The sequence below is a fragment of the Syngnathus leptorhynchus genome, chromosome 22 (assembly GCF_054491065.1).
Source record: "Syngnathus leptorhynchus isolate UIUO chromosome 22, UIUO_Slep, whole genome shotgun sequence".
NCBI classification, from domain to species: Eukaryota; Metazoa; Chordata; class Actinopteri; order Syngnathiformes; family Syngnathidae; genus Syngnathus; species Syngnathus leptorhynchus.
Window position 1 is genome coordinate 2928126 of NC_141216.1, and position 22748 is coordinate 2950873.

At 47.1% G+C, this 22748-nt stretch overlaps 2 protein-coding genes across 10 annotated transcripts in view; one reads left to right on the forward strand and one right to left on the reverse strand.

Annotated features, from left to right (window-relative positions):
• Positions 1-7174, reverse strand: part of ankfn1b (ankyrin repeat and fibronectin type III domain containing 1b) — a 48113-nt gene extending 40939 nt beyond the window's left edge. Inside the window, exons 1-2 of the mRNA XM_085904595.1 lie at positions 7011-7174; positions 5851-5943 (exon numbers count right to left, since the gene is read on the reverse strand). Coding sequence (XP_085760721.1) covers positions 5851-5867 — 17 coding nt within the window. The 5' untranslated portion in view covers positions 5868-5943; positions 7011-7174. The remainder of the gene's footprint in view (positions 1-5850; positions 5944-7010) is intronic.
• A 989-nt stretch (positions 7175-8163) lies between these two features.
• Positions 8164-22722, forward strand: capn15 (calpain 15). 9 transcript variants are annotated; one of them, XM_085904295.1, is made up of 14 exons: positions 8164-8525; positions 9841-9908; positions 14020-14150; positions 14431-16815; positions 17462-17670; positions 18379-18562; positions 18627-18850; positions 19107-19232; positions 19643-19795; positions 20371-20532; positions 20604-20839; positions 20901-21070; positions 21139-21317; positions 21380-22722. In XM_085904295.1, the coding sequence occupies exons 4-14, from the start codon at positions 15238-15240 to the stop codon at positions 21555-21557; spliced, it is 3399 nt and encodes a 1132-aa protein (XP_085760421.1). In that variant the 5' UTR covers positions 8164-8525; positions 9841-9908; positions 14020-14150; positions 14431-15237; the 3' UTR covers positions 21558-22722. The 9 variants fall into 9 exon arrangements, with proteins under 9 accessions (XP_085760421.1, XP_085760424.1, XP_085760419.1 ...); XM_085904298.1 differs by having other exon boundaries at positions 15216-16815; XM_085904293.1 differs by lacking the exon at positions 14020-14150 and having other exon boundaries at positions 14347-16815.
• Positions 22723-22748: the final 26 nt, after the last annotated feature.

Sequence of the window (22748 nt, forward strand, 5' to 3'; positions counted from 1 at the left end):
GACTCCGTTGTGTTTAGCATTGTGTGTTAGCATTACACTTAACGGTTCTTAGAAATACACAAGAGGGGATTTTTAGCTTTACTTTGACAGTAGATGTCGAGAAAGAGCTTGAAGGCTCTTCATCACTTTTGCTTTTTGAAGCCGTTTTTTTTTTTTTTTTTTTTGCCGAAGCCACTTTCTTGTTGTGGTTTTCTTCTCTCTGGGTTTTATCTCGCTTGGCACTTGGCTGACAAGCGAAGAGGCTTTCAAAGACTTTGCATCAAATGGCCTCTCTCGCAGCCACAAGTTGAAAATCTGGAAACAAAAGCTGCCATCTGAGCTTTGAATCATTTATCGTATCAGTGAGTATGAGCAATTTGGACTGGCCGCTGTCCATGGTGCTGAATTGAGCTTCCACGGTGCTGAATTGAGCTTCCACTAAAACTATACATAGCCTGTCCAAATAGAGTGCATTTTTATTTACTTCTGGCTGGAAATGACACGGCGTGATACTCTGAGCCCTTTTTTTCACGGAGCCAGCCGCTCAACGTCGGTCGACATTGACATTATTCTAAAAATAGCATGGAGAGCTTTACAAAATGGATCATTTCCTGTTTTGACAGTTTCCAAATTGGAAATTAAAGAGCTGCTTTGAGCAGATGAGCGAGAGTAAAACGCGCACGCTCGGCCCTTTTGATTAAACATCGCTTATGATTCATTATGCATTCAACAACTTGTCTGTATTTATTACAGGGAGCACTTAGTGCTTTTATACTGCCAAGGCCACAAGTATTTTCCTTTTTAAGGTGCAAATGAGCTCGTCCGCCTCTTTTGTTCATTCAACTATGTTGATAAGACACTAAAAATAACCCTGAAGGTGTTCTGAAAAGACATCATTAACAACCAAGAGCCTCTTCAAAGAGAATAAAAAATCAGAGCGCTGGCTTCAATTCGGAACGGCTCCTCAGCCTGGATGTGTTTTTTTTTATTTTATTTTTTTATCGTTGACAGAAAAGCCCAATTTGAATAGTGAGGAGAAGATACAGTCGGCGCGTGGGACAACATGTGTGACAGCTTGGAGCGAATGTACTCGGAAAGGCTCCTCTATTTTTATCGAGATACAAAAAAAAAAAAAAAAAAACATCCGTGGGAAGAATCCATAGTAGTCGGCAGCAGCCGGCGGCGCGGATGACAGCACGCATCCATTGCACCTCCACACTTACATAACTCAAAGCTCGCTTTCACGCATGAACACACACACACGTGTGTGTGTGCACACAGGTGTGGACCTCGTAAATCTTTTCGAACCACAAAGTCAGAGTTACATCTCGCCACTTATAATAGCATGACACAGCAATTACGCAATACAAGGTGCCCCAAGATGAATGTAGTCGCTCTATGACCGGCCATTACTCATAATTTGTTTGTTTTTTTATTTTTTTATTTATGCTTTGCATTTAAATGAAAGCAAATAAGTTTCATGGTCATTGGAGAGAGCGTGCATAATTTATTAGCACAAAAGAAAACAGTCTTGGGCACATTTTAGGACAAATGAGTCCATTTTTTGGGAGACGCTGTATATCGGGAAAAAAAAAATTTATTACAACCCAGAGACATATCAAATCGGAGGGATGGACACTCCTAATATTTTTTTCCCCCTTCTAGGGGCTAAACAAAACTTTGCATTGATAGTTGACTATAAAAACATCACCGTCAATCGTGAGAAGAGATTTTGCATGACGGTTAGCAAATGTGCCTCGCAGTACTGAGGTTCAGGGTTTGAATCCAAAACAGCTGTCTTAGATCATAAAAAAACGGATGGAAAGCTTGACGGGTTACCTGGCCTCTGCCACTGTGCAGCAGTAGCTACCACTCCGCCGCGAGCTCCTGCCGACCCGCAGCTCCTCTCGAGACTTGCGCCGATTAAAGTATTCAGTGAGTTTCCCGAAAGTCGCCATGGTTCCTTTCTAACGCTTGGGAGGGTGGGGGGTGGGGGGGTTCTGGTCCTGTCCAGCTGCTTCACCAACCTGTGGCGTCTGGACTCACTTGGACCCGGATGCTGCGGCACGGCTCGGTACTGGCTGCGAGTTTGAGTCTCCCCCTTGCGCCATCGGCCTCTTATGCAAAGCACTCAACGTGCAGAAAAATGAGGAAAAAAAAAAAAAATGAAAAGAGCAAACCTCCCTCCCTCCTGCTCACGTTTTCAACTGCGCACACAGCCAGTGTCTCAAAATAGTAACGCTTGTAAGTGCCTTCCAATCGACATGGCAGGAGCCGTCGGCGCCCCCCCCACCTTACGCCCCCCCCACCCCTGAGGAGACAAATCCAGACAGGAGGGAGGTGACGGATCAACGGCGGTCCTCTCGTGTGGTGGAAAAAAAACCGAGCTGCTTCGCCGCTTGTCCGCAATCCCCATCTAACCCTCCCCGCCCTCTTAGTCGTCCCCCCCCCACCACCTCTCTCCCTCTCTTGTTTTTCTTGTCTGAGATTCTTTCACAGCGCGCTCTTGATGAGCACACGCGCAGCCTCAACCAATCGGCAAAGCATAAGCGCCGTCTCGCGTGACGGATTCTGCACCACGCCGGCGGTGAACCTCCCACTCCCACTCAAAATCCATATGCAAGGCCTAGCAAAATTAATTAAGTGCGCCTTGTAGTCCAAAAAAAAAAAAAAAACCCACGATAGCTTTGTATATGTGTGATGACGCCAAAGCACTAAGTGGCGAGCGGAAGGGGGGAGGAGGGCTCCTACTAATTAGTGTCCCTGCGTCACTTTGAGTCGGGGACACAAGTCTCATTGTTGTCCTTCACAATGTCATTATACTGCTGTCTCATTTTTTTTTCTCCCCTCCCTTCACCTCACCTCCAATTTTCTTCTCACAGCATTCGAGCGCCTTCGAAATGATCCAATTTAGAAGCTTCAATCAAAAAAAGGCTGCAATAAAGTTCATTGAAAAAAAAAAAAAAGGGGTCTCATTTGCCCAACCTCGATCCAAATGCTTTGAGGTGGTGTGTGTGTGGGGGGCGGGGCTTGACGAGCCCTATCGGAGTTTTCTGCAAGAGTCGATCTTATCGATTCTCTTCTCCCTCCGCAGATTCATTACCTGCTTCTCTTGACGTGATTTGGTCCGGCTCACCCCCCATCTGGCCATCCGTCTCGGAGGTAAAGCTGCCTGATTATATAGCGAGCACCGTGCATTGTGGAAGGAAGATGAACGAGGGACTTTGAGATTCAAACGAAGATTCAGTCCGATGATTGCGCTGAGGGCGATTCGAACGGCCAATTAAAACGTTTGGGGCTGTGCATCAGGTGGACCTTTTTTAATCTGTCGTGGGAATCCATTAAGGTTATTTATCGTAATGAATGAGATTGCTGAAAGGAGCCATTGGCCATTCTTTTTTTTTTTTTTTTGTCTGGACTGCATTTGTCTCTCTAAAATGATTGGGGGCTGATGAATTAATCAATCAAGGCTATTTTGCACTTGAACATCATGGAGCCCAAAACTTGGCAATAGAAAAACAAAGAGTGGCTTGATTCATTTGAGTTCCCCCACCTTTAGATATATAAACTCGGAAAACAATCGCATTTCGATAAACACGGGCAACACTGACAGCAAAATCGTAAATAACGCCGAGCGCTTATTCACCGCGCAAAGTGATGGCTTCCGAACTCCGAGGCGCTTGCTGACGTCGCACAAACGCTCGGCCGCTCGACGTGACGCATTGGAGGGAAAAAACGCGCTGGATGTCAATACCCAGCCGTTTGGGAAATCTCGGTAATGTCACATTGACAGAATTTGTTGTCGTTGCCTTTTTTTACAGGAGGTAATAACAACATGCCGGGTGCATTTAGCCCACGGCCGCGCTTGCGTTTGGCCTCGGGCGGATTGTGATCAAACTGCAAAACACGAGCTCATTCATAATGTAGCGGCAGTCTGGCCGAGATGCGGCCTTGCGTATTTATTTGGTTTATCGGTGCTGACGGCAGAGAAGCGGGCTTGTTCTTCCTCCACCGCGTTTCTTTGATTTGTAGCGCAGCTCGACCCCCTCGAGACGCACGTTTATGTTTCGGCGTGAGATTGAATGCAGGTGCCATCAAAATGTATTTTCATTTCTGTATAATGTGTGAAAACATGGAATTACATCATGAGAGCATTTTGGTATATGCAGTGTTGCCAGTTAGCTTGAAAAAAAGTTACTGACTGGTTGATTTTAAAAGTATTGTAACTAGGTAGGAATGCAAGTGACTTTAGTGATGTACTTTTAGCAGATACCCTACTTCATATAAAAAACTTTTTATTTGACTCACTTTAAAAAAATCTTTTTTTTCTTGATTTCTAGTAACATAAATTGACTTTTTTTTTTTGTTTTTTTTTTGCTTTTAGTTGACAAATGAAAAATAGTGACATTTACAGCTTGAAAATCCTCATTTTTGTTTATGTGCCCAGCGGCGAGGATTAATTAGGAAGGAACAAAACGTCACGTCAAATAAATCAACCACATGATGGGCAAATGACGGCGATCAGCTGGACATTTGCAAAACAGAAGCAGTGGTAGGCTTCCATCAAACGAGTGCGTGGGAGGGAGACAAGTCTCCTCCTCGACTAGGCCATTTAGTCACCAATAGATGGAAATGAATTGGAGTGTCGCCCTCTAGCGGATTTGTCTTGCCAATTCACCCAAACACAGCAATATGTGATGCCTGACCTCATCCAATTAACAGAACGGCCGATTTGAAGTGGCAAATAATTGTTAGGATTGGAAAGCCATCGCGATTAAATCATTTTGGAAATTTTGTATCCCCTTTAAAAACCACACAAACAGAGTGGGGCACAGCAGAAAGTAAATTGCTCCAATGAAGGGAAGGCAAGTGAGCACCTGTCTTGCATGTGCATGCCTGGGTATATGCGAATGGTTGGGGGGGGGGGGGGGGGGGTTATAGCCCCCCCCCCACACACACGCCCCCCACCCTCTTGTTCTTTTCTCCCATTTTGGTGACTCATCGATGAATCAGCCCTTGCGCAAGTCAAGAACTTTGCTGTCACTTCATTGTTCGGCCCAATGAGGCCACAGGTTGGAGGCGTGATGTCACCGTGAAGAGAAAGAGAATCTTGGGGAGTGTTGACATAATCAGACGATGTGTCACACTCAGTATGACGTGGGGGGGGGGGGGGGGGCGAGCTGGAGTCCAAATACTTGAAATGACGTGTATCAGTGGAAGTACTGCAGGAACTAATAAAATTGAAAAAATATGAGCTAAAATATGAGTAACACGGTTAATAAAGATTTAAAAAAAAAAAAAAAAACATGGATAACATGTTGGAACTTCTGGGTAAGAAGTTTCTTATCCCTATTCCCGAAAGCTTGACTGTAGTACTAGCTTATCACCAGTAGAGGATGCTAATACACTTAGAAACCTGTCTTTTGGAGTTTAAACGCAGTTTATAGTTGGATACAGACTACAAATGTTTTTCCATAGAGCACCAGTGTAATTTTCATGAACACAATGAGATAAATCTGCTTTTTGAGGGTTATATTCAAGGTGAGTATAATATCTGAGTGTGTTATTTTTTTTTTTAAATGCCAATATGATTCACGATATTGGCTTGTAGCTCACCAATGCGCTTATTTTTTCCAATTTATATCATAGTCCTGAGCCAACGCTGTTAAATCTAAGTCCATTCATTCCCGATGGCATTGGCTTGACTGCCGCTGAACCACTCTATTTCAATAAAAATTATTCTCCTGTCCCAGTGCCATTTGGGAGCTAAAGAATGGGCAACAACAGGTCCAGGAAACCCCAAAATAGAGTCAGGAAGTGCATTTAGTAAAGCGCAATGAAGATATGGTCAAATAAAGACGTATTACTTACTCAATGAGTTGCTCCATTGCAGCAACTCGGGGCGACGGTGGCTCCCCAGGTTTGTGATGGTATCTTTTCCAGTTTGAAATTTGGGATTGTCACCTAAGAAAAAGTAAAAAGGACTAATTAGCTTTTTTTATTTTTTGTAAAACAATGCTATTTACCCCCAAATGAGAGACAAAATGGAAACGTTACACTCCCAAATCATGAAAGTCAAGTAGTGCAATAAAAAAAAAAAAAAAGTGATGAGTGAACACAACGCTCAACGTGTTTCAGAGTAAAAAAAGTTTGTGTTGGCAACAGGAGAGGATGCTGATGAAAAGCATGGCAACGCTCCACCGAGCTGTCATCTCCGAGCGTGCGTACTTGTGAAAACTTCCCTTGCACAAGAGTGCAAAGCAGTTCCATAACAATGACTCACCCACTTCTAATGAATCACATGCATAGCAGATGATTGATATGCTTCATACACAATTGTGGGCAGCAAAATTCTCCAATTTTCTTTTTATTTTTAGGGTGCCTATTTCATTTAAATTCAACTCTAATTCAGTAACTTGTGACGTCCCACAACTGGACAATAGTGTGGCTCACTCTCCATTGTGGAAGTCATGTCATTTCCACATGAGTGCCTGCTATAAAACAGCAAAGGGCCGACTGAAAGCATCCCTTTCCTGGACATAGCTGGGTCACAAAGTGTCTCATATAAACACAGGACACACCTTAGTCCAACACATTACACATATCCCACACACTGACCCCCCCCCCCCCCCCACCCGCCCCTGCAGTCATTCCTTTTACTCCTTTTCCCGTTTTGACAGGAAAAACTGGACCGTATACGAGTGTCACTGCATCAAGCGACATTCTGTGCACGTTTTTGCAATTCGAATGCACTTTTGTAGAAGTTGTTTAAGTAGAAGGAGAAAAGTTTGTGCGCAGAAGTTGGCGTCTTTTGTGTACCCCCCCAACGTGCAGGGCGCTCGGTTTCCCTTAGCATTGTCATGACAACAGTGTGTACGTAAGCGCACAAAAAGTTTGCAAAGTTCAGGTTAGTTTAAAAGCAAGTCTGGAATTTTGTTGGGAGAAGTTTTGACTTCGTTTTGGAAGCGTCGCAACAAAATAAAAACAAAATAACCCCCCCCCCAAAAAAAAAAGTGCATTGACATTCGTACCTTATTTCATGCTGGAGTGGAGTTTCATTCGCTTTTGACAGCTGCGTTAAAATAAGAAGTTGTCCAGTTTTCAGGAGTTTTGGAGAAATTGAAGCAAGTTTTCTTCACCGGCGTGATAAAGACGCCGAGAGCTGTAAACATGCGCAACATGTGGGGTCGTCCGGTGAGATTCTCCGCCCAAATTTGTGCTCGTTTCTAAGGGAGGATGCTTTGCCCCGCCCGCTTCACTTGAACCTAGGACATAAATCACGCCAACCCCAGCGAGTGGCTAATTTGCATCTGCTGATTGATGGCCATTTAATTATACCAGGGTGCAAAACTATTTCTAAAACTAGTTTTCTTCTACCTAGAAGACAAAATATACAAAACTCCGAGTCAATTATGAAGAGTGATCACAGACTGGACAATTATCCTAATGAGACGTTTAAGGTCCTCCAAGGGATCATTAGGGAATTTACTAATCCTTTGAACTGCATGGTTCAAACAACACGGGTAACACCAGTATTAAGAGATAATCCACATTTACAGAATAGTTCACATGCTAAATTACTCTTTATCCTAATTACATCCAAATGTCACCAGGGAGGGTTAAAAATAAAAAAAAAGATAGACTCTGGGAAATCAAGTTGTTTTGTGACATAACAATTACAAAGCAATTTAATATATTTTGCTCTACACTGATTGATTTTATGAAATAATGAAATGCATTGGAGCAGTGATTCAGAAAGAAAGAGTCCAGTGCTGATGTTCGAATAGTGGCTCTCAAAAATAACAATAATAATAATAATAATAATAATAATAATAATAATAAAATTTTGACAAACACGATTACCAAGGTGCTGTATTACAATGTGGTGGAATTTTCTTTTTTTATGTTTATTTTTATTGTTTAGGCATGTCTTTCAAAGGTTTACCACAAGAGGGCGACAACGCAATTCAAAACATCCGCCCACTGTCAATTCACAGGGTTACGCAGTCCAGTGCATTAAGTGTTGATGTATTTTTGCCCCGCAGACTGGGCTGCCCAAGTCAAGTCCTCAAGCGCCCCTCATCCAGTCTGTTTTAGGATCTGCTGACGACCGGACACGACAGCCCTGCTTTAAATCGTACCCGGATATTGTAGCTGTATCGAACTTGGGAAATGTAGTTTTCTTTTTTTGTATTCTTGATACGCGTTTGCGTACGCTTACTTCAGCTTCGTACGTCAATTGGCCTGTGCTACGTATTTTCTGTCCACTCATCTTGTATATTTTGCGTAGTGATTCCGCTACCTTCTGATGCTGCTGGAGGTAAACCTACGCTTCTCATCACTTCCCTCTGCTACCTGTCAGGCTGTAAACATCGTCCGCATTTGTCCCAAATGTCTGCGGCGTGTTCGGGGAGCAGAGAACGTGCAGCCCACGCAGGAAAAGTTCCTTTTTTTCTGCTGCACAACTTAACCTCTCGATGGATGTGAAAAGTTAGCGCCGCGACGACAAAGACGGAGGACTCATCTGCCCTTCGCTTGGACTTGAGGTGAGCATTGCAAACGTTTGAATGGACTCATGTTGGTCAACTTCATTCCGATCTTGTGTACGGCTTCGATGCAAACGTACCGATCTTTGTTTACAAGATCCTCCAGTAGTCAGCTGGCTACGCTGTCAAGCTAATGTTGGTGTCACTCGTGCACGATTTCTGGGTTACCACTTTGTCCACGATTAAGCGATTATGTGACTTTAATTCCAAATGCATTTGAAATCGTGCACTTTCGAAGAAGATTGTGTTTAAAATGACTTGCAGCCAATACTTTTTATGACTCGTTTGCAGATTGCATGACAGGGGCAAAGGTCATACCATACCTCTGTTTGTTTCCATCGTACCTGAGTCCCAAAGCTGCTCCTTTATTTGAATGCAATACTTAACGTTCACCCAAATATGTTGCATTAGTGTTTTTGGAGGACTGTCATTTGGGTTTTTTTTGGGGGGGGGGAGCCCAAGGCAAACCAAGTCAAGTTTTACGTTCACTTCCTCACAAGGTAGGTGGAGAACATTTTCAAGTAGTTCCAGTTGCTAGTAAAATCCATCTTGACTAATAATTAGAGCTTTTTAATTCATTCAACAATTATTCAAATTTGATAAAAATTGCAATGCTGTTTCATTTTTATGGGGAGCACCGATACCAGCACCCGATACTCCTTGCCAGTAGGGCGGTTTGACAAAATGGACCTTTTGTCTAGTCTTGCAACAGCGAATATTTTGGCACATGAGAATCTTTCACTGGCTGCATGTGGGCCTGAGAAAAGTTCTCCAGCAGGTGCTCTTTGCCTCCTTTTTCCAAGCGGCAGCCTAAAATGTGGCGTGAAATCAGCCTCCATCCTCTCCATGCCCGAGGAATACAAAATGAAATCCAACCTCTCTGTCTCCGCCCGTGAAAGCGGGGCAGCTGGCGTAACCACGGTGACAGGTGGCCCTCGGACAGGTGCACCGCGGACAAAAGAGTTACAGTTAACACTTTTCATTACATGAGCTATCTCGCTGAGTTGTGCCCGACAAAAATTAAACGCATGATTAGGGAAGTATGAGAAAACCACAAAGAGCTTTTAGAAGTTGCATTTTGACCTCAACTCAACTTTTTTTTACATCAAGTTATTTAAAACAAATTAACTTCATTGTATGGCTCTTATACCGCTTTGTCATTTTACACAATATGAAGATCTGCATTGTGTCTAAGCAGCGAGGAGCGGATTTACCAGATTTACCCGTTTGAGTGCAAACAAGTCATTTAATGACTGAGCAGACTATGACCAACACGCCCTTTTTTTTTTTTTTGTTTCCTTCCATCGAAACCCAGCCAGAGTTCCCGTCAAACGATTCCGAATCAACAGTTCATTTCTTAACTGAGGATGTGCCGGCAAATATGTGAGTCATGCTAACTTCTCGTTTTTATAACCTACGTGTGTGTTTTCAAACTGTGGTCTCTTCCGGGTGAACAATGAATTCAGCGAAGGAACCGAAGACTTGCAATGAGGTCAACAAAGTGATATGAAGTGGAAGAGTGAGGCGAGAGGGAAAGTTTGAAGGCTTATCTCAGTAATGTGAGGGGACAGCTGGGTTGCTGATGATGAGCTGTTTGGTTGCCACCATCTTCTTCTTAACCCTTTGCTAGTCTTGGAGAAATACTCGTGTGATTCTTCTCGATTGACAGTCCATTTTCAAACTAACTTTCCAAGAGGTGTGCCGATCTCGTCTTTTCGCTTGTTTGTGCATTTTGTTTTTGGGCTTGCTCAAACACCAGCTGAAGTTTTATGGCACATTGTGGACCTGGAGACAGTTTCTCAGAGTGGTATGTTTCTACTTGTCCTTTTTTTTTTTTTATTTAACTGCTTTAACAATGATTTAAAGCTCTCAGTTGAGGTTTATCTCAATCTCTCCCCCTGCTTGCTTCGCTCTGTGCCGGTGGGGAGAGTGCGCATGCGCACTGCTGACTCTCCAGTAATCCGCTGTTTTGGAGGCGATCGCATCCGCGTCCCCTGCGCTCTCTGAGAATTCAATCATGCGCTGCGATGTATTGAAGCGGACGACGACGACGCGGGATTTTTAACGGGACCCACCCCAATGGAACCTTTTGAAACACGCGTGGGGTGAAAAAAAAAAAAGGGGGGGCGCTCATGTTGCATTCAAGGAGAGGACAGAAAAAAACGGGAGCGGGCGAGCGAGCATGTCTGCTGGTGAAAAGATGTGCAGCCAGTAAAAAGCTTCTACTGGGAAATGAGATCCTGTGGGAGATATTTGGAGATTTAACTGCTCTTGATGTTTTCTTCGGGATGCGTGTCGACGCGCTGTTTGGCGTCTTTGCCGAGGGATGCTTTTTTTTTTAAATGATACGATCACTAATTGGTTAATTCTGAAAAGTGTGTGTCTGTGTGTTTATAGTGACTAATGCTCATGTAACAGCGAGCAGCAAACTGATCAGCTGACGTGATCTGGCTCTTGTTTTAGTGCTCTTAATGTTTTTATAATCACACACATCTTTTGCGTGTGTGTGTTCTTAAATGCACTTTAACCGGCAGAGAAAACATCCAAGCCTGGAATTTATATTGTTGAAATAGTTTTGGAAGAATCTCTTTTGAGTTTTCTAATCTTTGGTTCCACTTGGGTGGAGGTCCGAAATACCTTCAGCGTGGGAAAACATTTCCCATTAGGATTAAAGCTCACAGCTTTGGTCCAGCTGTTTAGCCAGAGTGCATATCTGAAAGATGAGATTCTGGAAAATTAGCATGCTTGTAGTTTTGCCCTCCCCAGAAAATGCAGCACATTGATTTGTCTCTTACTGGATGTAACTCAAGATCCTCGCCGTTATTGATTGTTTACAACCGTCTGCGTGGCGCAATGTCGACGGCCCGGATGAACCCGGCGATAATTCCGAGAGGCGCTGACTGTGAAAGCGGCATATTTCTCCAAGAGCGGGACCAGGCATGAACCTGCACGGACTGGTGAGGCATGTCCCATGGTATGCGGGAGGAATGAAGAAGCGGCGCTGTGGAGGGAAGCCAAAAATCAAAGACAATTACAAGGCATCGTTCTCCCAAATTCTTCGACGGACTCATCCGGGTGTCTAAGAACTCCCACAAAGCCTCGCAACAGATACCGGAAACTTTCTTAAAGTGGTTCACTATCGCCGCGGCGATGGGCAGCTCGGCCTCGTCGCTCACCGCAGAGACGGAGTCGGATCACGGTTTCCGCGGCAACCCCTACCCGTCGTCGCCCCCGGTGGGCTGGCTCAGGACTAGTCACAGCAGCCCAGTATGGGGCACCACCTTCATCACACGCCAGCAGCAGCAAGCGTCTCCACGGCCTCACCGAGAGCGCAGGTAAGGGCCGTGGAACGTTTGGACCCACTAAACACCAGGAGGTTTCAGGAGAACCGATTGGGAGGTGTCCCAGCTTCTTCGGTCCCGTGAATTAGGTGACCTGGATCGACTCAGATCAGGGGGCTGTATTCTCTTGTTTTTTTTTTTTCTATCTTGGCCTGCAAATCTGGCTGAGCTGGATTTGTAAACCAAAATCCCCGCCCCCCCCCTTGGCCTCCACAAGCACAGCTGCACTTTATGGACTGTTTTGGCAGCGTCCATGGGCTCTCCCTGAGGTGATTGATCCGAGTGTTTTTATAAAAAAAAAAAAAAAGTCCCCCCAGAGAAATTGATAGTCAGTAGTTTGCTGTTAAGCACTTTTTGACTAGTTTTTAAGCTTAAAATGACTTTTACACGCCGCCCCCCCCCCCCCCCCCCCCTTCCGGAATATGTTGGAGTATTTCCAATTGAGCTTGATCTTTTTCTAGGTCGCGTCAAATAGAGCGAGAACATATTGAGCGAGTTGTTGCAGAGTCACTCGGAGCATCACGTCCCCTTTGCTGGTTATTGATATTCACAGAACCCGATAACCAACAATAGATGCCATTATTTATTCAGCATGGGTCGCCTGGTTGGGCTTTCATCATTCTTAAGTTCCTCTCCATTTAACGCTGACTGCCATGCAAAATGATTTGGATTCTGATCGAGAATATTTATGCAGTAGCATCATTCCAGTCGCCATGATTGCGAATGACTAGGGGAACAAAAGTCACTCTTTTTCTCTTCGTATAGTCGATTCCGGTGACAGTTCTTTTTCGGCGTGATGGATGATTGCATTTATCGCCCCTCGACTCCACGGGGTTTCCTTTCCCTTTTAATTGGATTAAAACTGTCCAGAGCTGGTCTGGAGCGTCGTGGCTGCTAGCAGTGCCCACGTCTGAATTCATTTGGTATCCCCCCCCCCCCTTTTTGGAAGCCGATGGGTTCAGATCCCAAAGCTCCACATGGTGATGTTTTTTTTTTTTGTTTTTTTTTTCTGCCTCAGTACACTAAAAGCAAGTCACACCGTTTTCCCCTCTTTCAAATATTCCAAACTGTCTCCACGGCTGCTTTGCAAAAAAAAAAAAAAAAAAATGTGCATGAGTCATGAAATATTCACTGAGGGCAGTAGGAGAGGTCGGGACTCCTTTCCGTTTGCCCCTTTTCTGAGAGAGATTTCAAATGCACTCCTTGCGGACCGGATGGATCAAATCCTGTTAATAGTTAATCGTAAGACCTCACGCATAAAATATTTCTGCTGGTAGCCCAGCATATCAAACATGTGACGGTAAGTAGAATTGATAACGCACATCGGTTAATCGGGAAACATTAATTGAAATCGATTGATCGTAGGAATGCACGTCGGACATGATAAATAGCTCCAAGTGTCCAATTGATTCCGTTACGCAATTAACGCGCGGGGGGGGGGGCCTTGAGCAAGACACAAAAGGATTTAAAGTCGTCCCGCTTTCAAAGGCTTACAAGTTGGACTGTCGATGTGACTCACCTAACGGCAGGCTGTCGGTTGCGTAACGGCTCCCAAAGTGCTGACTCATGAGATTAAACTGAAGTCCAATTCCCAGAATGTTAGATTTCAATGAAGATTTGAAAGCATAATCTACATCTTTGTTTGTCATTTCAATTTTTGTGGTGTTAACTCATTCACCGCCAACCCTCTTCATATCTTTGACGTCTATAACCGTCAATGGCACTGAATGTGTGATATGTCCAAACATCAATTTTCACCATGCTGCTCCATTTTGTGTTGGATTAATAAAGTAGAAAGCTTCTTTGAGGAGCAGGCCAGGCTCTCGGGCTCTGAGCCAAGTTTGGAAAGGCAGTGCTAATGACTATCGCACAAAGGCCAAATGTCTCACGGAGAAGCCGGCGAGACTCGGCTCACTTGATCTCGCTTCAGTATGCAGAGTGAATCCAAGTAGCGAGCGGCCGCCATTGTCTTCCATCTATTTGTAGTCTGGACTGAGCTGTGATCTTCCAGGGGGGGGGGGGGGGGGGTCATCCATGATTTATTCCGACTGGAAAACCTCATTGCAAAAAAAAAAAAAAAAAAATCATTATTCCGAAGGTGGAGTTGTGTTTGCCTCTCTCTCATTTTTTTTTTTTTTTTGCTCCACTGTAAGATGTTGGCCGTCTGCCCGGGCGGATCTGCGACACTGAGGAGCTGAAGTGGGCACTTTTAGAGCAGCTTGACTGAACAGGGCCAAGGAGAAAAGGTGCAAGCACGGGGGTCTCCATGTTCGCACACTTAGGAGTGAGTGGAGCGCTCAATGCAGAAAGTCTTTTTTTTTTTTTTTTTTAAGTACTGTCTTGGGACCCCAAGCAATATTGTGACATTTTATTAAGTTAGGTGTCCCCTTTAATGATGTAATTAAATGTGAAAAAAATCCTCCGGAGAATGATTTTGAAAGTCCTGCAGACAGATGGATAATAAATTTTCCATCCCTTAGCTCCAATGCCATGCAAAGCAATTGATTTGACAAAGTTGCCACGCGGCTGACAACACGACTTTGCTTTCTCGTCATGGATGAAAGAGCCTGACAGTTGCGGAGATGGCCCACGGCGGGGAGATGAGCTGTCATCAAAACATGAGGCGCTGACGTGTGGCTTCTTGCAGACAGACAGACAGACGGGATGTAATTCATAACCACGTCAACATATACGATTAGCATAATCATCTTAAAAAAATTTGCAAAAATAAAAGTTGAAGCAATGTTAACAGCCCAAATCGTTTTCTCTCTTTGCTTGTTTATTTACGATCAATGAAAGACGTTTTTTTTTTTTTCTTCCCCCACTCTTTCCCCCCCAGACGATTCGCTTTAGGTTGGAGTGCTGACATCAGCCTTGGCGAATAAATACTCGGCTAATGGCTCCTGACATAATGTACTGGAACTACTTGGACCATACTTTGATTGTCCTCGGGCAAAAAAAAAAAAAAAAAAAAAAAGGCTGAGGGTGCACTCCAACCTCAGCACAAAAAAAAAAAAGAGCATGTGATTGTCTGAAAATAGATTCCAACTGTTCTTTTAGAGTTGAAAATGACTCATGCACTTATCACGGGAGGAATAATCTGATGGAGAATTGTCCCATATATATATATTTTTTAACCTCGCTTATTGTGTATTCCTCTCCTCCATCTTGGGCTACATTGCTTGACTCTAATCATACGGCCATTGTGTCTGGATTTCCTTGCCTCGCTGCTCTCTGGAAAGAGATTTAATTTTTGCTCCCCTGAACGAGGCAATCTTTCCCTCTCGCACTCCATTTCCCGTCCTCATGTGGTCTCAAGTGTTTTTTGTTTTTTTTTGTCTTTTTGCAGCCACTCTCACTCTCCCGGCTCCATGGCAGCCGCAGTGCGAGGCAGCGAGTGGTCATGCGGACGCTGCACCTTCTTAAATGTGGGCGGAGCACCTCGCTGTTCCATCTGTGAGGCGCCTCGCCAGAAACCTGACCTGAATCAGATCCTTCGCCTGAGCAGTAGCGAAGAGCAGCAGCGTTGGGCTTGCCCTCGCTGTACCCTCAACAACCCTCAGGGATCCAAAGCCTGCTCCGTCTGCGGCTTCGGACCGTCGTCCACCACGCCGGCGCCGGCCGTCACCACCGTAGCCGCCACCTCAAACGGTCTCCCCCCTGCTCCCACCACCGAACCCCCGCCTATCGTCACGCCCGCCGTGCTCGCAGAACCCCAGGTCCCGCTGAAGGAGGACATGTTGAGACGTTCGGAGAGCAACGGGGAAGTGGGCGGCGACGTGGAGAAGCAGCACAAGTCGGGCTGGGCTTGCCCTCGCTGCACGCTTCACAACACGCCGGTTGCGCTGTCCTGCTCGGCCTGCGGCGGACCCAGGAAACTGTCCTTACCCAAAATCCCCCCCGAGGCTTTGGTGGTACCAGAGGTTCGCACTCCCGTCCTGGGTTTTCCCGTGGCCTCGGCGGGGCCCGCCCCTCTGCTCATCGATCTAACGGATGACTCTCCTCCGGCTCCCCCCTGCGAACCTCAAGAACCTCCCCACGTCCCGTCGTCCGCATTCACGGCTTTCGCCTCCCTCCAGAACAACCCGGTGCCGCGAAGTAGGAGAGAGGTGCCCCCGACGGGGCGACCGCCAAACCAAGGCACTAACACGCCGAGTCCCACCTCTCCCCCGAGTGCGAGCGTGCCCCCCCAGTCCGGCCCCCAGAGACCCGCCAAACCCAAACACGCCCAACCCCAGGAGCCCTCATACCCCTGTAAGCGCCTCAGTATCTTAGAAGAAGAAGACCCCCAAAAGAATCACCAGGTCGGAGCCCCCACCTGGAAGTGCCCGGGTTGCTCCTTAGCGAACCCGGGCGGCTCGTCCAAATGTGAAACCTGCCGATCGTCGCGGGCCGGCGCCGACTTAATCGATTTAGGTTGCGAGACGGTACGCTTCACCCCGGCTAGCCCGTCCAGCCCGGACTTTAGCACTTGGGCCTGCTCCAAGTGCACCCTGCGTAACCCCACGGGCGCTCCAAAGTGCTCCGCCTGCGGCTCGTCCAAGCTGCACGGCTTTCAGGAGCAGCAGGCGGCTCTTCTTCGCTGCTGCGCGCAGTGCGGCCAGGTCCCATCGGGACCCGGCACCACGTGCTCCTGCACGCCTAACCCTCCATCGTCCTCCACGGCTCATAAAATACGCAAACACGGCCGAGGCTATCCTTCTTCATCTTCCGCCTCGTCGGGCCTTCACGAGAGGCCCGGCCAGTGGAGCTGCCCGGCGTGCACGCTGCTCAACGACGATAAGTCCAAGAACTGCGCGGCGTGCCACACGCCCCAGCAGTACCTCACTCTTCGCAAGGTGATCAAGCCTCTGAAAAGGAGAGAGAGCATGCACGTGGAGGCCCGTCGGCGAAACGACGAGGGCGAAGCCAAGGAACTGTGGGAGAACATTGTCAGCTTCTGCCGAGAGGTAAGAAAAATATATCCGACGCGTAAGTGTGATGTTGCGAAATCGGCCTCCGCGCGCGATTCAGAAAAAAACAAAACAAAAAAAAAACAGATTGTCGACGGCACCTCTGATATTTGGCTGCAAACTAACCAGCCTGCCAGTTTGCCGTCTGCAGTGGAGGTTTTCGTAAATCCTCATCGGCACCTCCATCCATAAAACGTCAAAGCTCATTGGAGGGGTTATGCATAAACGACGCACTCTGCGTGCTACGTGGCGACCTTGTACGATGATGACGGCGGTGACTCTTGTCTGCTCACTAATGCCGGCATCAAGGCAACTGAATTGAATTATGAGCCGAGGCTGGAGAGCAATCCATTTTTTTTACCGGGAGCTAGCGCCGGGGCACCCCCCCCCCCGCAACCCTGGCTCACACCACAAATAGGAAACCAGAGTGGTGTGTGTCGCCGGAGAAAAGGGTTTTAGATGTACAGATAGTGTGTCGGTTTGGGTATCGTGTTCTGTGTAACGAGACTGAGCGGAGATCGTAAGCAAAAAAAATAAAAAATCGGGCCTTTGAGCTAGTGTGACTGCTTTAGAGTGCCTCGTCGTCCAAGATGGGGAAAAAGGCTCTGACTCTATCCTTCCCCGTGTCCTTTCTCACCATTAGAACACAGTGAACTTTGTGGACGACAGTTTCCCACCGGGACCTCGATCGGTCGGCTTCCCCGAGGGCGACAGCGTCCAGCAGCGAATCAAAAAGTGGCTCCGCCCCCACGAGATCAAATGCAGCAACACGAAAGACCGAGGCGTCAAGTGGTCCGTTTTCCGCACGCCGCGACCTTCCGACATCCTCCAAGGGCTGCTGGGTAACTGCTGGTAAGCTGTCAGAACGCATCACGAGCAAGTAGGACGTTCTTCGGGCTTCGTCATTTGGCTTTGCGGCGGGAGGTCGAGATTGCTGCAATCCCGTCCGCTTTCAAATAAGTGACGCTTCATTGCACGAAAAAAAAATAAAAGTCTTAGCGTGATAAAATAAAAATAAATAATATCGATATTTTTTAATATATAATAAATAAAAAAGAAATAAAATAAAATCAATTTTTGCTTTGTTCAATGAAGCGTAAAAGAGACTGGAGTCGATCGCCTTGTTTTTCCACCAGCCCTGAAATTCAGCCTTGAAGATGGAGCGGAGAGCGATGGCAACTAACACAAAGAGACGATAAAACGATAACAAAGGAAAATATGCTGTCAGAAAAAGAAGAAGATCTGAAGGGGGGGGGGGGGGGGGGAAAGAGGAGAGATACCCGCGGAAAGACGTACAAATGTACCTGGCGGGAAGATAATTCATCCAAGTCTGGACATGTGCTTTATCTTCCTGTCCTTGTTTTGCGCCCTTTGGAGGTGCACACACATTTTTCCACAAAGTCAAATCCCTCGCAAAGTTTCAACGGCATTGCACACAGCTTATCAAAAATAACCCTCCCTGGAGCCAAAGTTTCTCCCTCTAAATAGGATTTGGGATATAACCCAAATTGCTACTCACAAAAGTGGAGCAGATATGCACCAACCCGTTTCTTTCTCCAGGTTCCTCAGCGCTCTGGCCGTGTTGGCCGAGCGTCCCGAGTTGGTGGAGAGGGTGATGATCACCAGGACGATTTGCACCGAAGGCGCCTACCAAGTTCGCTTGTGCAAAGACGGCACGTGGACTACGGTACTGGTGGACGACATGCTGCCCTGTGACGAATACGGCTACCTTCTCTTCTCCCAGGTTCGTCGACACATTCGGGATTGAAAAAAAAAAATGGCTTGAACGCTCTTGTGGATGCTTTTAGGCCCAGAGGAAGCAGCTGTGGGTGGCGCTGATCGAGAAGGCGCTGGCCAAACTCCACGGCTCCTACTTTGCCTTGCAAGCGGGACGCGCCATCGAGGGCTTGGCCACGTTGACCGGGGCTCCGTGCGATTCTCTCATGCTGCAGGTCAGCTCCACCAACCCGCGGGAGGAGCCCATCGATACCGACCTGATCTGGGCCAAGATGCTCAGCTCCAAGGAAGCGGGGTAAAAATAATGAAACAATCACGCCGCGTTATTGCCGCTTTGATTTGCGTGCTTTCAAAGCAACACCAGATGAATAAGTGGAGCCCCAAAGTGGCTCGGTGATACGCAGACAGCCTGGCGCCCATCTGTCAGACAAGCTGCGCTACCTTTTAATAAATCAAAGCCGACCAGCCGGGCCCGTCATGAGAGTTGGCCAGACCGACCGGGTTCATCAACAAAATGGCGAGTGCTTCATTGAGCTTTTTTTGTCACCTAGGTTTCTAATGGGCGCCTCGTGTGGAGGAGGCAACATGAAGGTGGACGACGCCGTCTACGAGTCTCTGGGTCTACGTCCTCGCCACGCCTACTCCATCTTAGATGTCCGAGACGTGCAAGGATACAGGTAGAAAAAAAAAAAAAAGGCTCCCTCGATTCCAAATGTATTTTTCAAAGAATCATACAGTAGTTTTTGCTCACATAATCTTTTGAACATTAAAAGTCTGTAATATTGACTTGACCTACATTTTTCCATGTGAATTATTTATCATGACATCATTGAATTGTGTTCAAACGGATCTTTTTTGTGAATGCGCGCTTGACAAATCGAGGGAAGGGATGGATGGATGCAAATGGAGAGCAGGTGCACCTTTTATTGCAGCAGTGGGGTCCTTTTGATCAGCTGATGGATAGGGGGGGGGTGTGTGTAGAGTAATGAAACACAATGCCGGCCGGCTTTTGCGACCTGTGAGAGTAAGTCGAGAGTAGCTTTAAAAAAAAAAAAAGGAATCTCAGATGTTATTTTCACTTTTGCAGGTTGCTGCGACTCCGCAACCCGTGGGGTCGCTTCTCGTGGAACGGCAGCTGGTCGGACGAGTGGACGGACTGGCCGCAGCATCTCCGTCACGAGCTGATGGCGCACGGGAGCAGCGAGGGCGTCTTCTGGATGGAGTACACCGATTTCATCAAGTAAGAGCTCCACTGTGCAAATGTCATCCGAGTACACCGTGATGGATGCGTGTGTCATGTGACCTCTTTGGCTTTTTACTCACCATCTGCTTTTGGCACCAGATTGTTAGTTGTTAACACGCACAAAATGGCCTCATTCCAGATGTGCGCTACAAGGATGTTTTTTAATCAACGCTCGGCTTTCGCTAATGTTTCCGACAAGGTTGTAAAAAAAAAAAAAAACAAATATGTTCACTGCACTGCGTCATACTGAGGCCGTGTTTGTTATTCATGGAGCTCCTGTCTCGAAAAATACAAGTCGCAATAAGTCCAGGAGGACCGAGGCAGCTGTCCTGTTTGAACAACTCCACCTGAAAAATGTGTTTGGCCCAGAGGACCCCATCTGTCTTTTCGCCTGATTTCCTTCTGACACGTAATCTCTCCGCTTTCCACCCGAACCAGCAGCCTGCGTCTGCCTGGACTAAAACAATAAGGGGAGGGGGGGGTTGGGGGGGGGGCGAGTGATGAAAGACAACACAATCACTTCTTGATGCCTCGATATGGACTTTAAAGAACAATGTCTTCTCGCCCTGCAGGTACTTTGACTCGGTGGATATTTGTAAGATCCACTCGGACTGGCAGGAAGTGCGGCTTCAGGGATGCTTCCCCAGCAAGGCCAGCGGGCCCGTGAGCGTCATGGCACTCACTGTACTGGAAAGGACGGCGCTGGAGTTTGCTCTCTTCCAGGAGGGAAGCAGGTAAACATGCAGTGGGATGAAAATCAAAAATATTACCGGCCGTTCTTGAGGACAACTTCTTTTGTCGTCAGGCGCTCGGACACGGCCGACAGCCACCTGCTGGATTTGTGCATTATGGTGTTCCGGGCCTCCTTCGGGAGCAGCAACAAGCTGACCCTGGGTCGCCTGTTGGCACACAGCAAGCGAGCGGTGAAAAAGTTTGTCGGCTGCGACGTGATGCTGGAGCCCGGGGAGTACGCCGTGGTCTGCTGCGCCTTTAACCACTGGCAGATGAACGTGAGCGGGTCGGGAGGACCGCCCACGCCCGGTAAGTCCGACAAACGATTGGCCGCTATCGACGCGACCTGACGTCCGTCCCTCCGCATCAGTGTCCAGTCCAACCAGCGGAGACCAGCGTCGGCCCAGTCAGGACTTCCCCGGCTACATCCTGGCCATCTACAGCTCCAGACAGGTGATGGTGGAGCAGGTGGAGGCGGCCGCCACCACGCTGGCCGACGCCATCATCCTCCTGACGGAAAACAAAGGCGAAAGACACGAGGTGCGGCGTCGACGTCCACATTCAATGTCGGGACGTGCGCAGGAAGAGGAACGCTTTTGTCTTTTCAGGGCCGCGAAGGCATGACTTGCTACTATTTAACGCACGGATGGGCGGGGCTTATCGTGGTGGTGGAAAACCGTCACCCCAAGTACTACCTCCACGTCTCCTGCGACTGCACGGATAGCTTCAACGTGGTGTCCACGCGCGGCAGCCTCAAGACCATCGACAGCGTGCCGCCTTTACACCGGTATGTTTTTGACTTTTTTGGGGGGGAACTTTTGGAAAATCTTTCTCCGTCTCCCCCTGCAGGCAAGTTCTGGTAGTGCTCTCCCAGCTGGAAGGAAACGCCGGCTTCTCCATCACGCACCGGCTGGCTCACCGCAAAGCCGTCCAGGCCTCGCTGGGCGACTGGACGCCTACCAAAGCCACCCACAGCCCCCAGCTCACCCCGGACATCGACGGCCTGCACCGACCCAGGCCGCTATGACCACCGTCCCCCGCGTGGCGGACTTCTCCGAGCGACGGTCAGACCACTGGAAGGCTGGGCGAAAAAAAAAGACTCCCGCGCTTCTGAATGTATTCGTCAACACTGAAGTTTTCTTCTGGCCCCTCAGGACGAACGAGGGCGGAGTCGCTCGGCTCTCAAGCCTGGCGGGCCGCTTTCAAGTGTCAAATATGTGTGCGGTACAAGCGCTGTAACTACTGAGCCATTTGCAGGACTTCTTCCTTCCACTTTCCGCCCAAAACAACCCGATTGAAGGGAGGGGGCGGAGCTAGGGGACATTTACTGTATCTCATCCCACTGACAATATGGTACCAATTGAGCCAAATTTCTTTTTTTGTCTTTCAACCATCCAGGTACATTTTATCCGTATAGTTTTACGCTGCATGTTTTAGAAACATTCACGCTCTGTGTCTCTCTAACTCAGGACCAAACGTGTGTCATTTGCACCAGAATTTTAGTGACCCCGCCCCCTCCCATCCCCTTAATTGATTCACTTTTTCCATTTTCCTTCCAGCCATCATTTTATCTTTCAAAACACCTTGTAAATGTTTCTGTGATGTAAAGCGGCTGTAAATATGTCCCTCGCATCCCCCAAAGGAACATCCACATGGACGATGACCACATATTTGCACTGAGCAGCCGTGCAATTTAATTTATTCGGCTCAACTTATTGAATAAGTAGAAATGTGATGGAGCGAGGCCGCAGTGAATCACTTTAGATTATTTTTTTTTTTCTTTCTGTCTCATTGTCACTTGGGCTCTTGCTGGTGTCCCTCAGCGTCCCCACCACCACCACCACTACCACCTACCCTTTTTTTAATCCATGTTTCAGTAGCGCCTCCTGCTGGTAGTTGGAAGAGGCTACAGCTACGGACAACACTCCCCGTCCGTCCTTTTAAAAACTGTACAGGTGCAAAAGTTTAACCCACAAGATGTGTTGTGTTAAAGACAAATAATCAACTAAATGCATTTTAAATAAGTAGTAAAACCAACAAACGGGAACCTAACGCTGACAAAGGTTATAGAATATTTTATCAATCATTTTCAAGGGGCGGGTCGGGCTGTGAATATGTGTATAAATATGTATGTTTTAATATTTCAATCTCAGGTTCCAGTGGACCAAATAAAAGTTCTTTTTTTTAAATTACGCCCCAGATTTTTTGTTGGTTGGAT

Coding starts and splice junctions, on each gene's coding strand:
- capn15 (XM_085904289.1), top strand. CDS start 11,676: ATGGGCAGCTCGGCCTCGTCGCTCACCGCAGAGACGGAGTCGGATCAC. Junction 21,071..21,138: donor ACAAAGGCGAAAGACACGAG/GTGCGGCGTCGA, acceptor TTGTCTTTTCAG/GGCCGCGAAGGCATGACTTG. Junction 21,318..21,379: donor AGCGTGCCGCCTTTACACCG/GTATGTTTTTGA, acceptor CTCCCCCTGCAG/GCAAGTTCTGGTAGTGCTCT.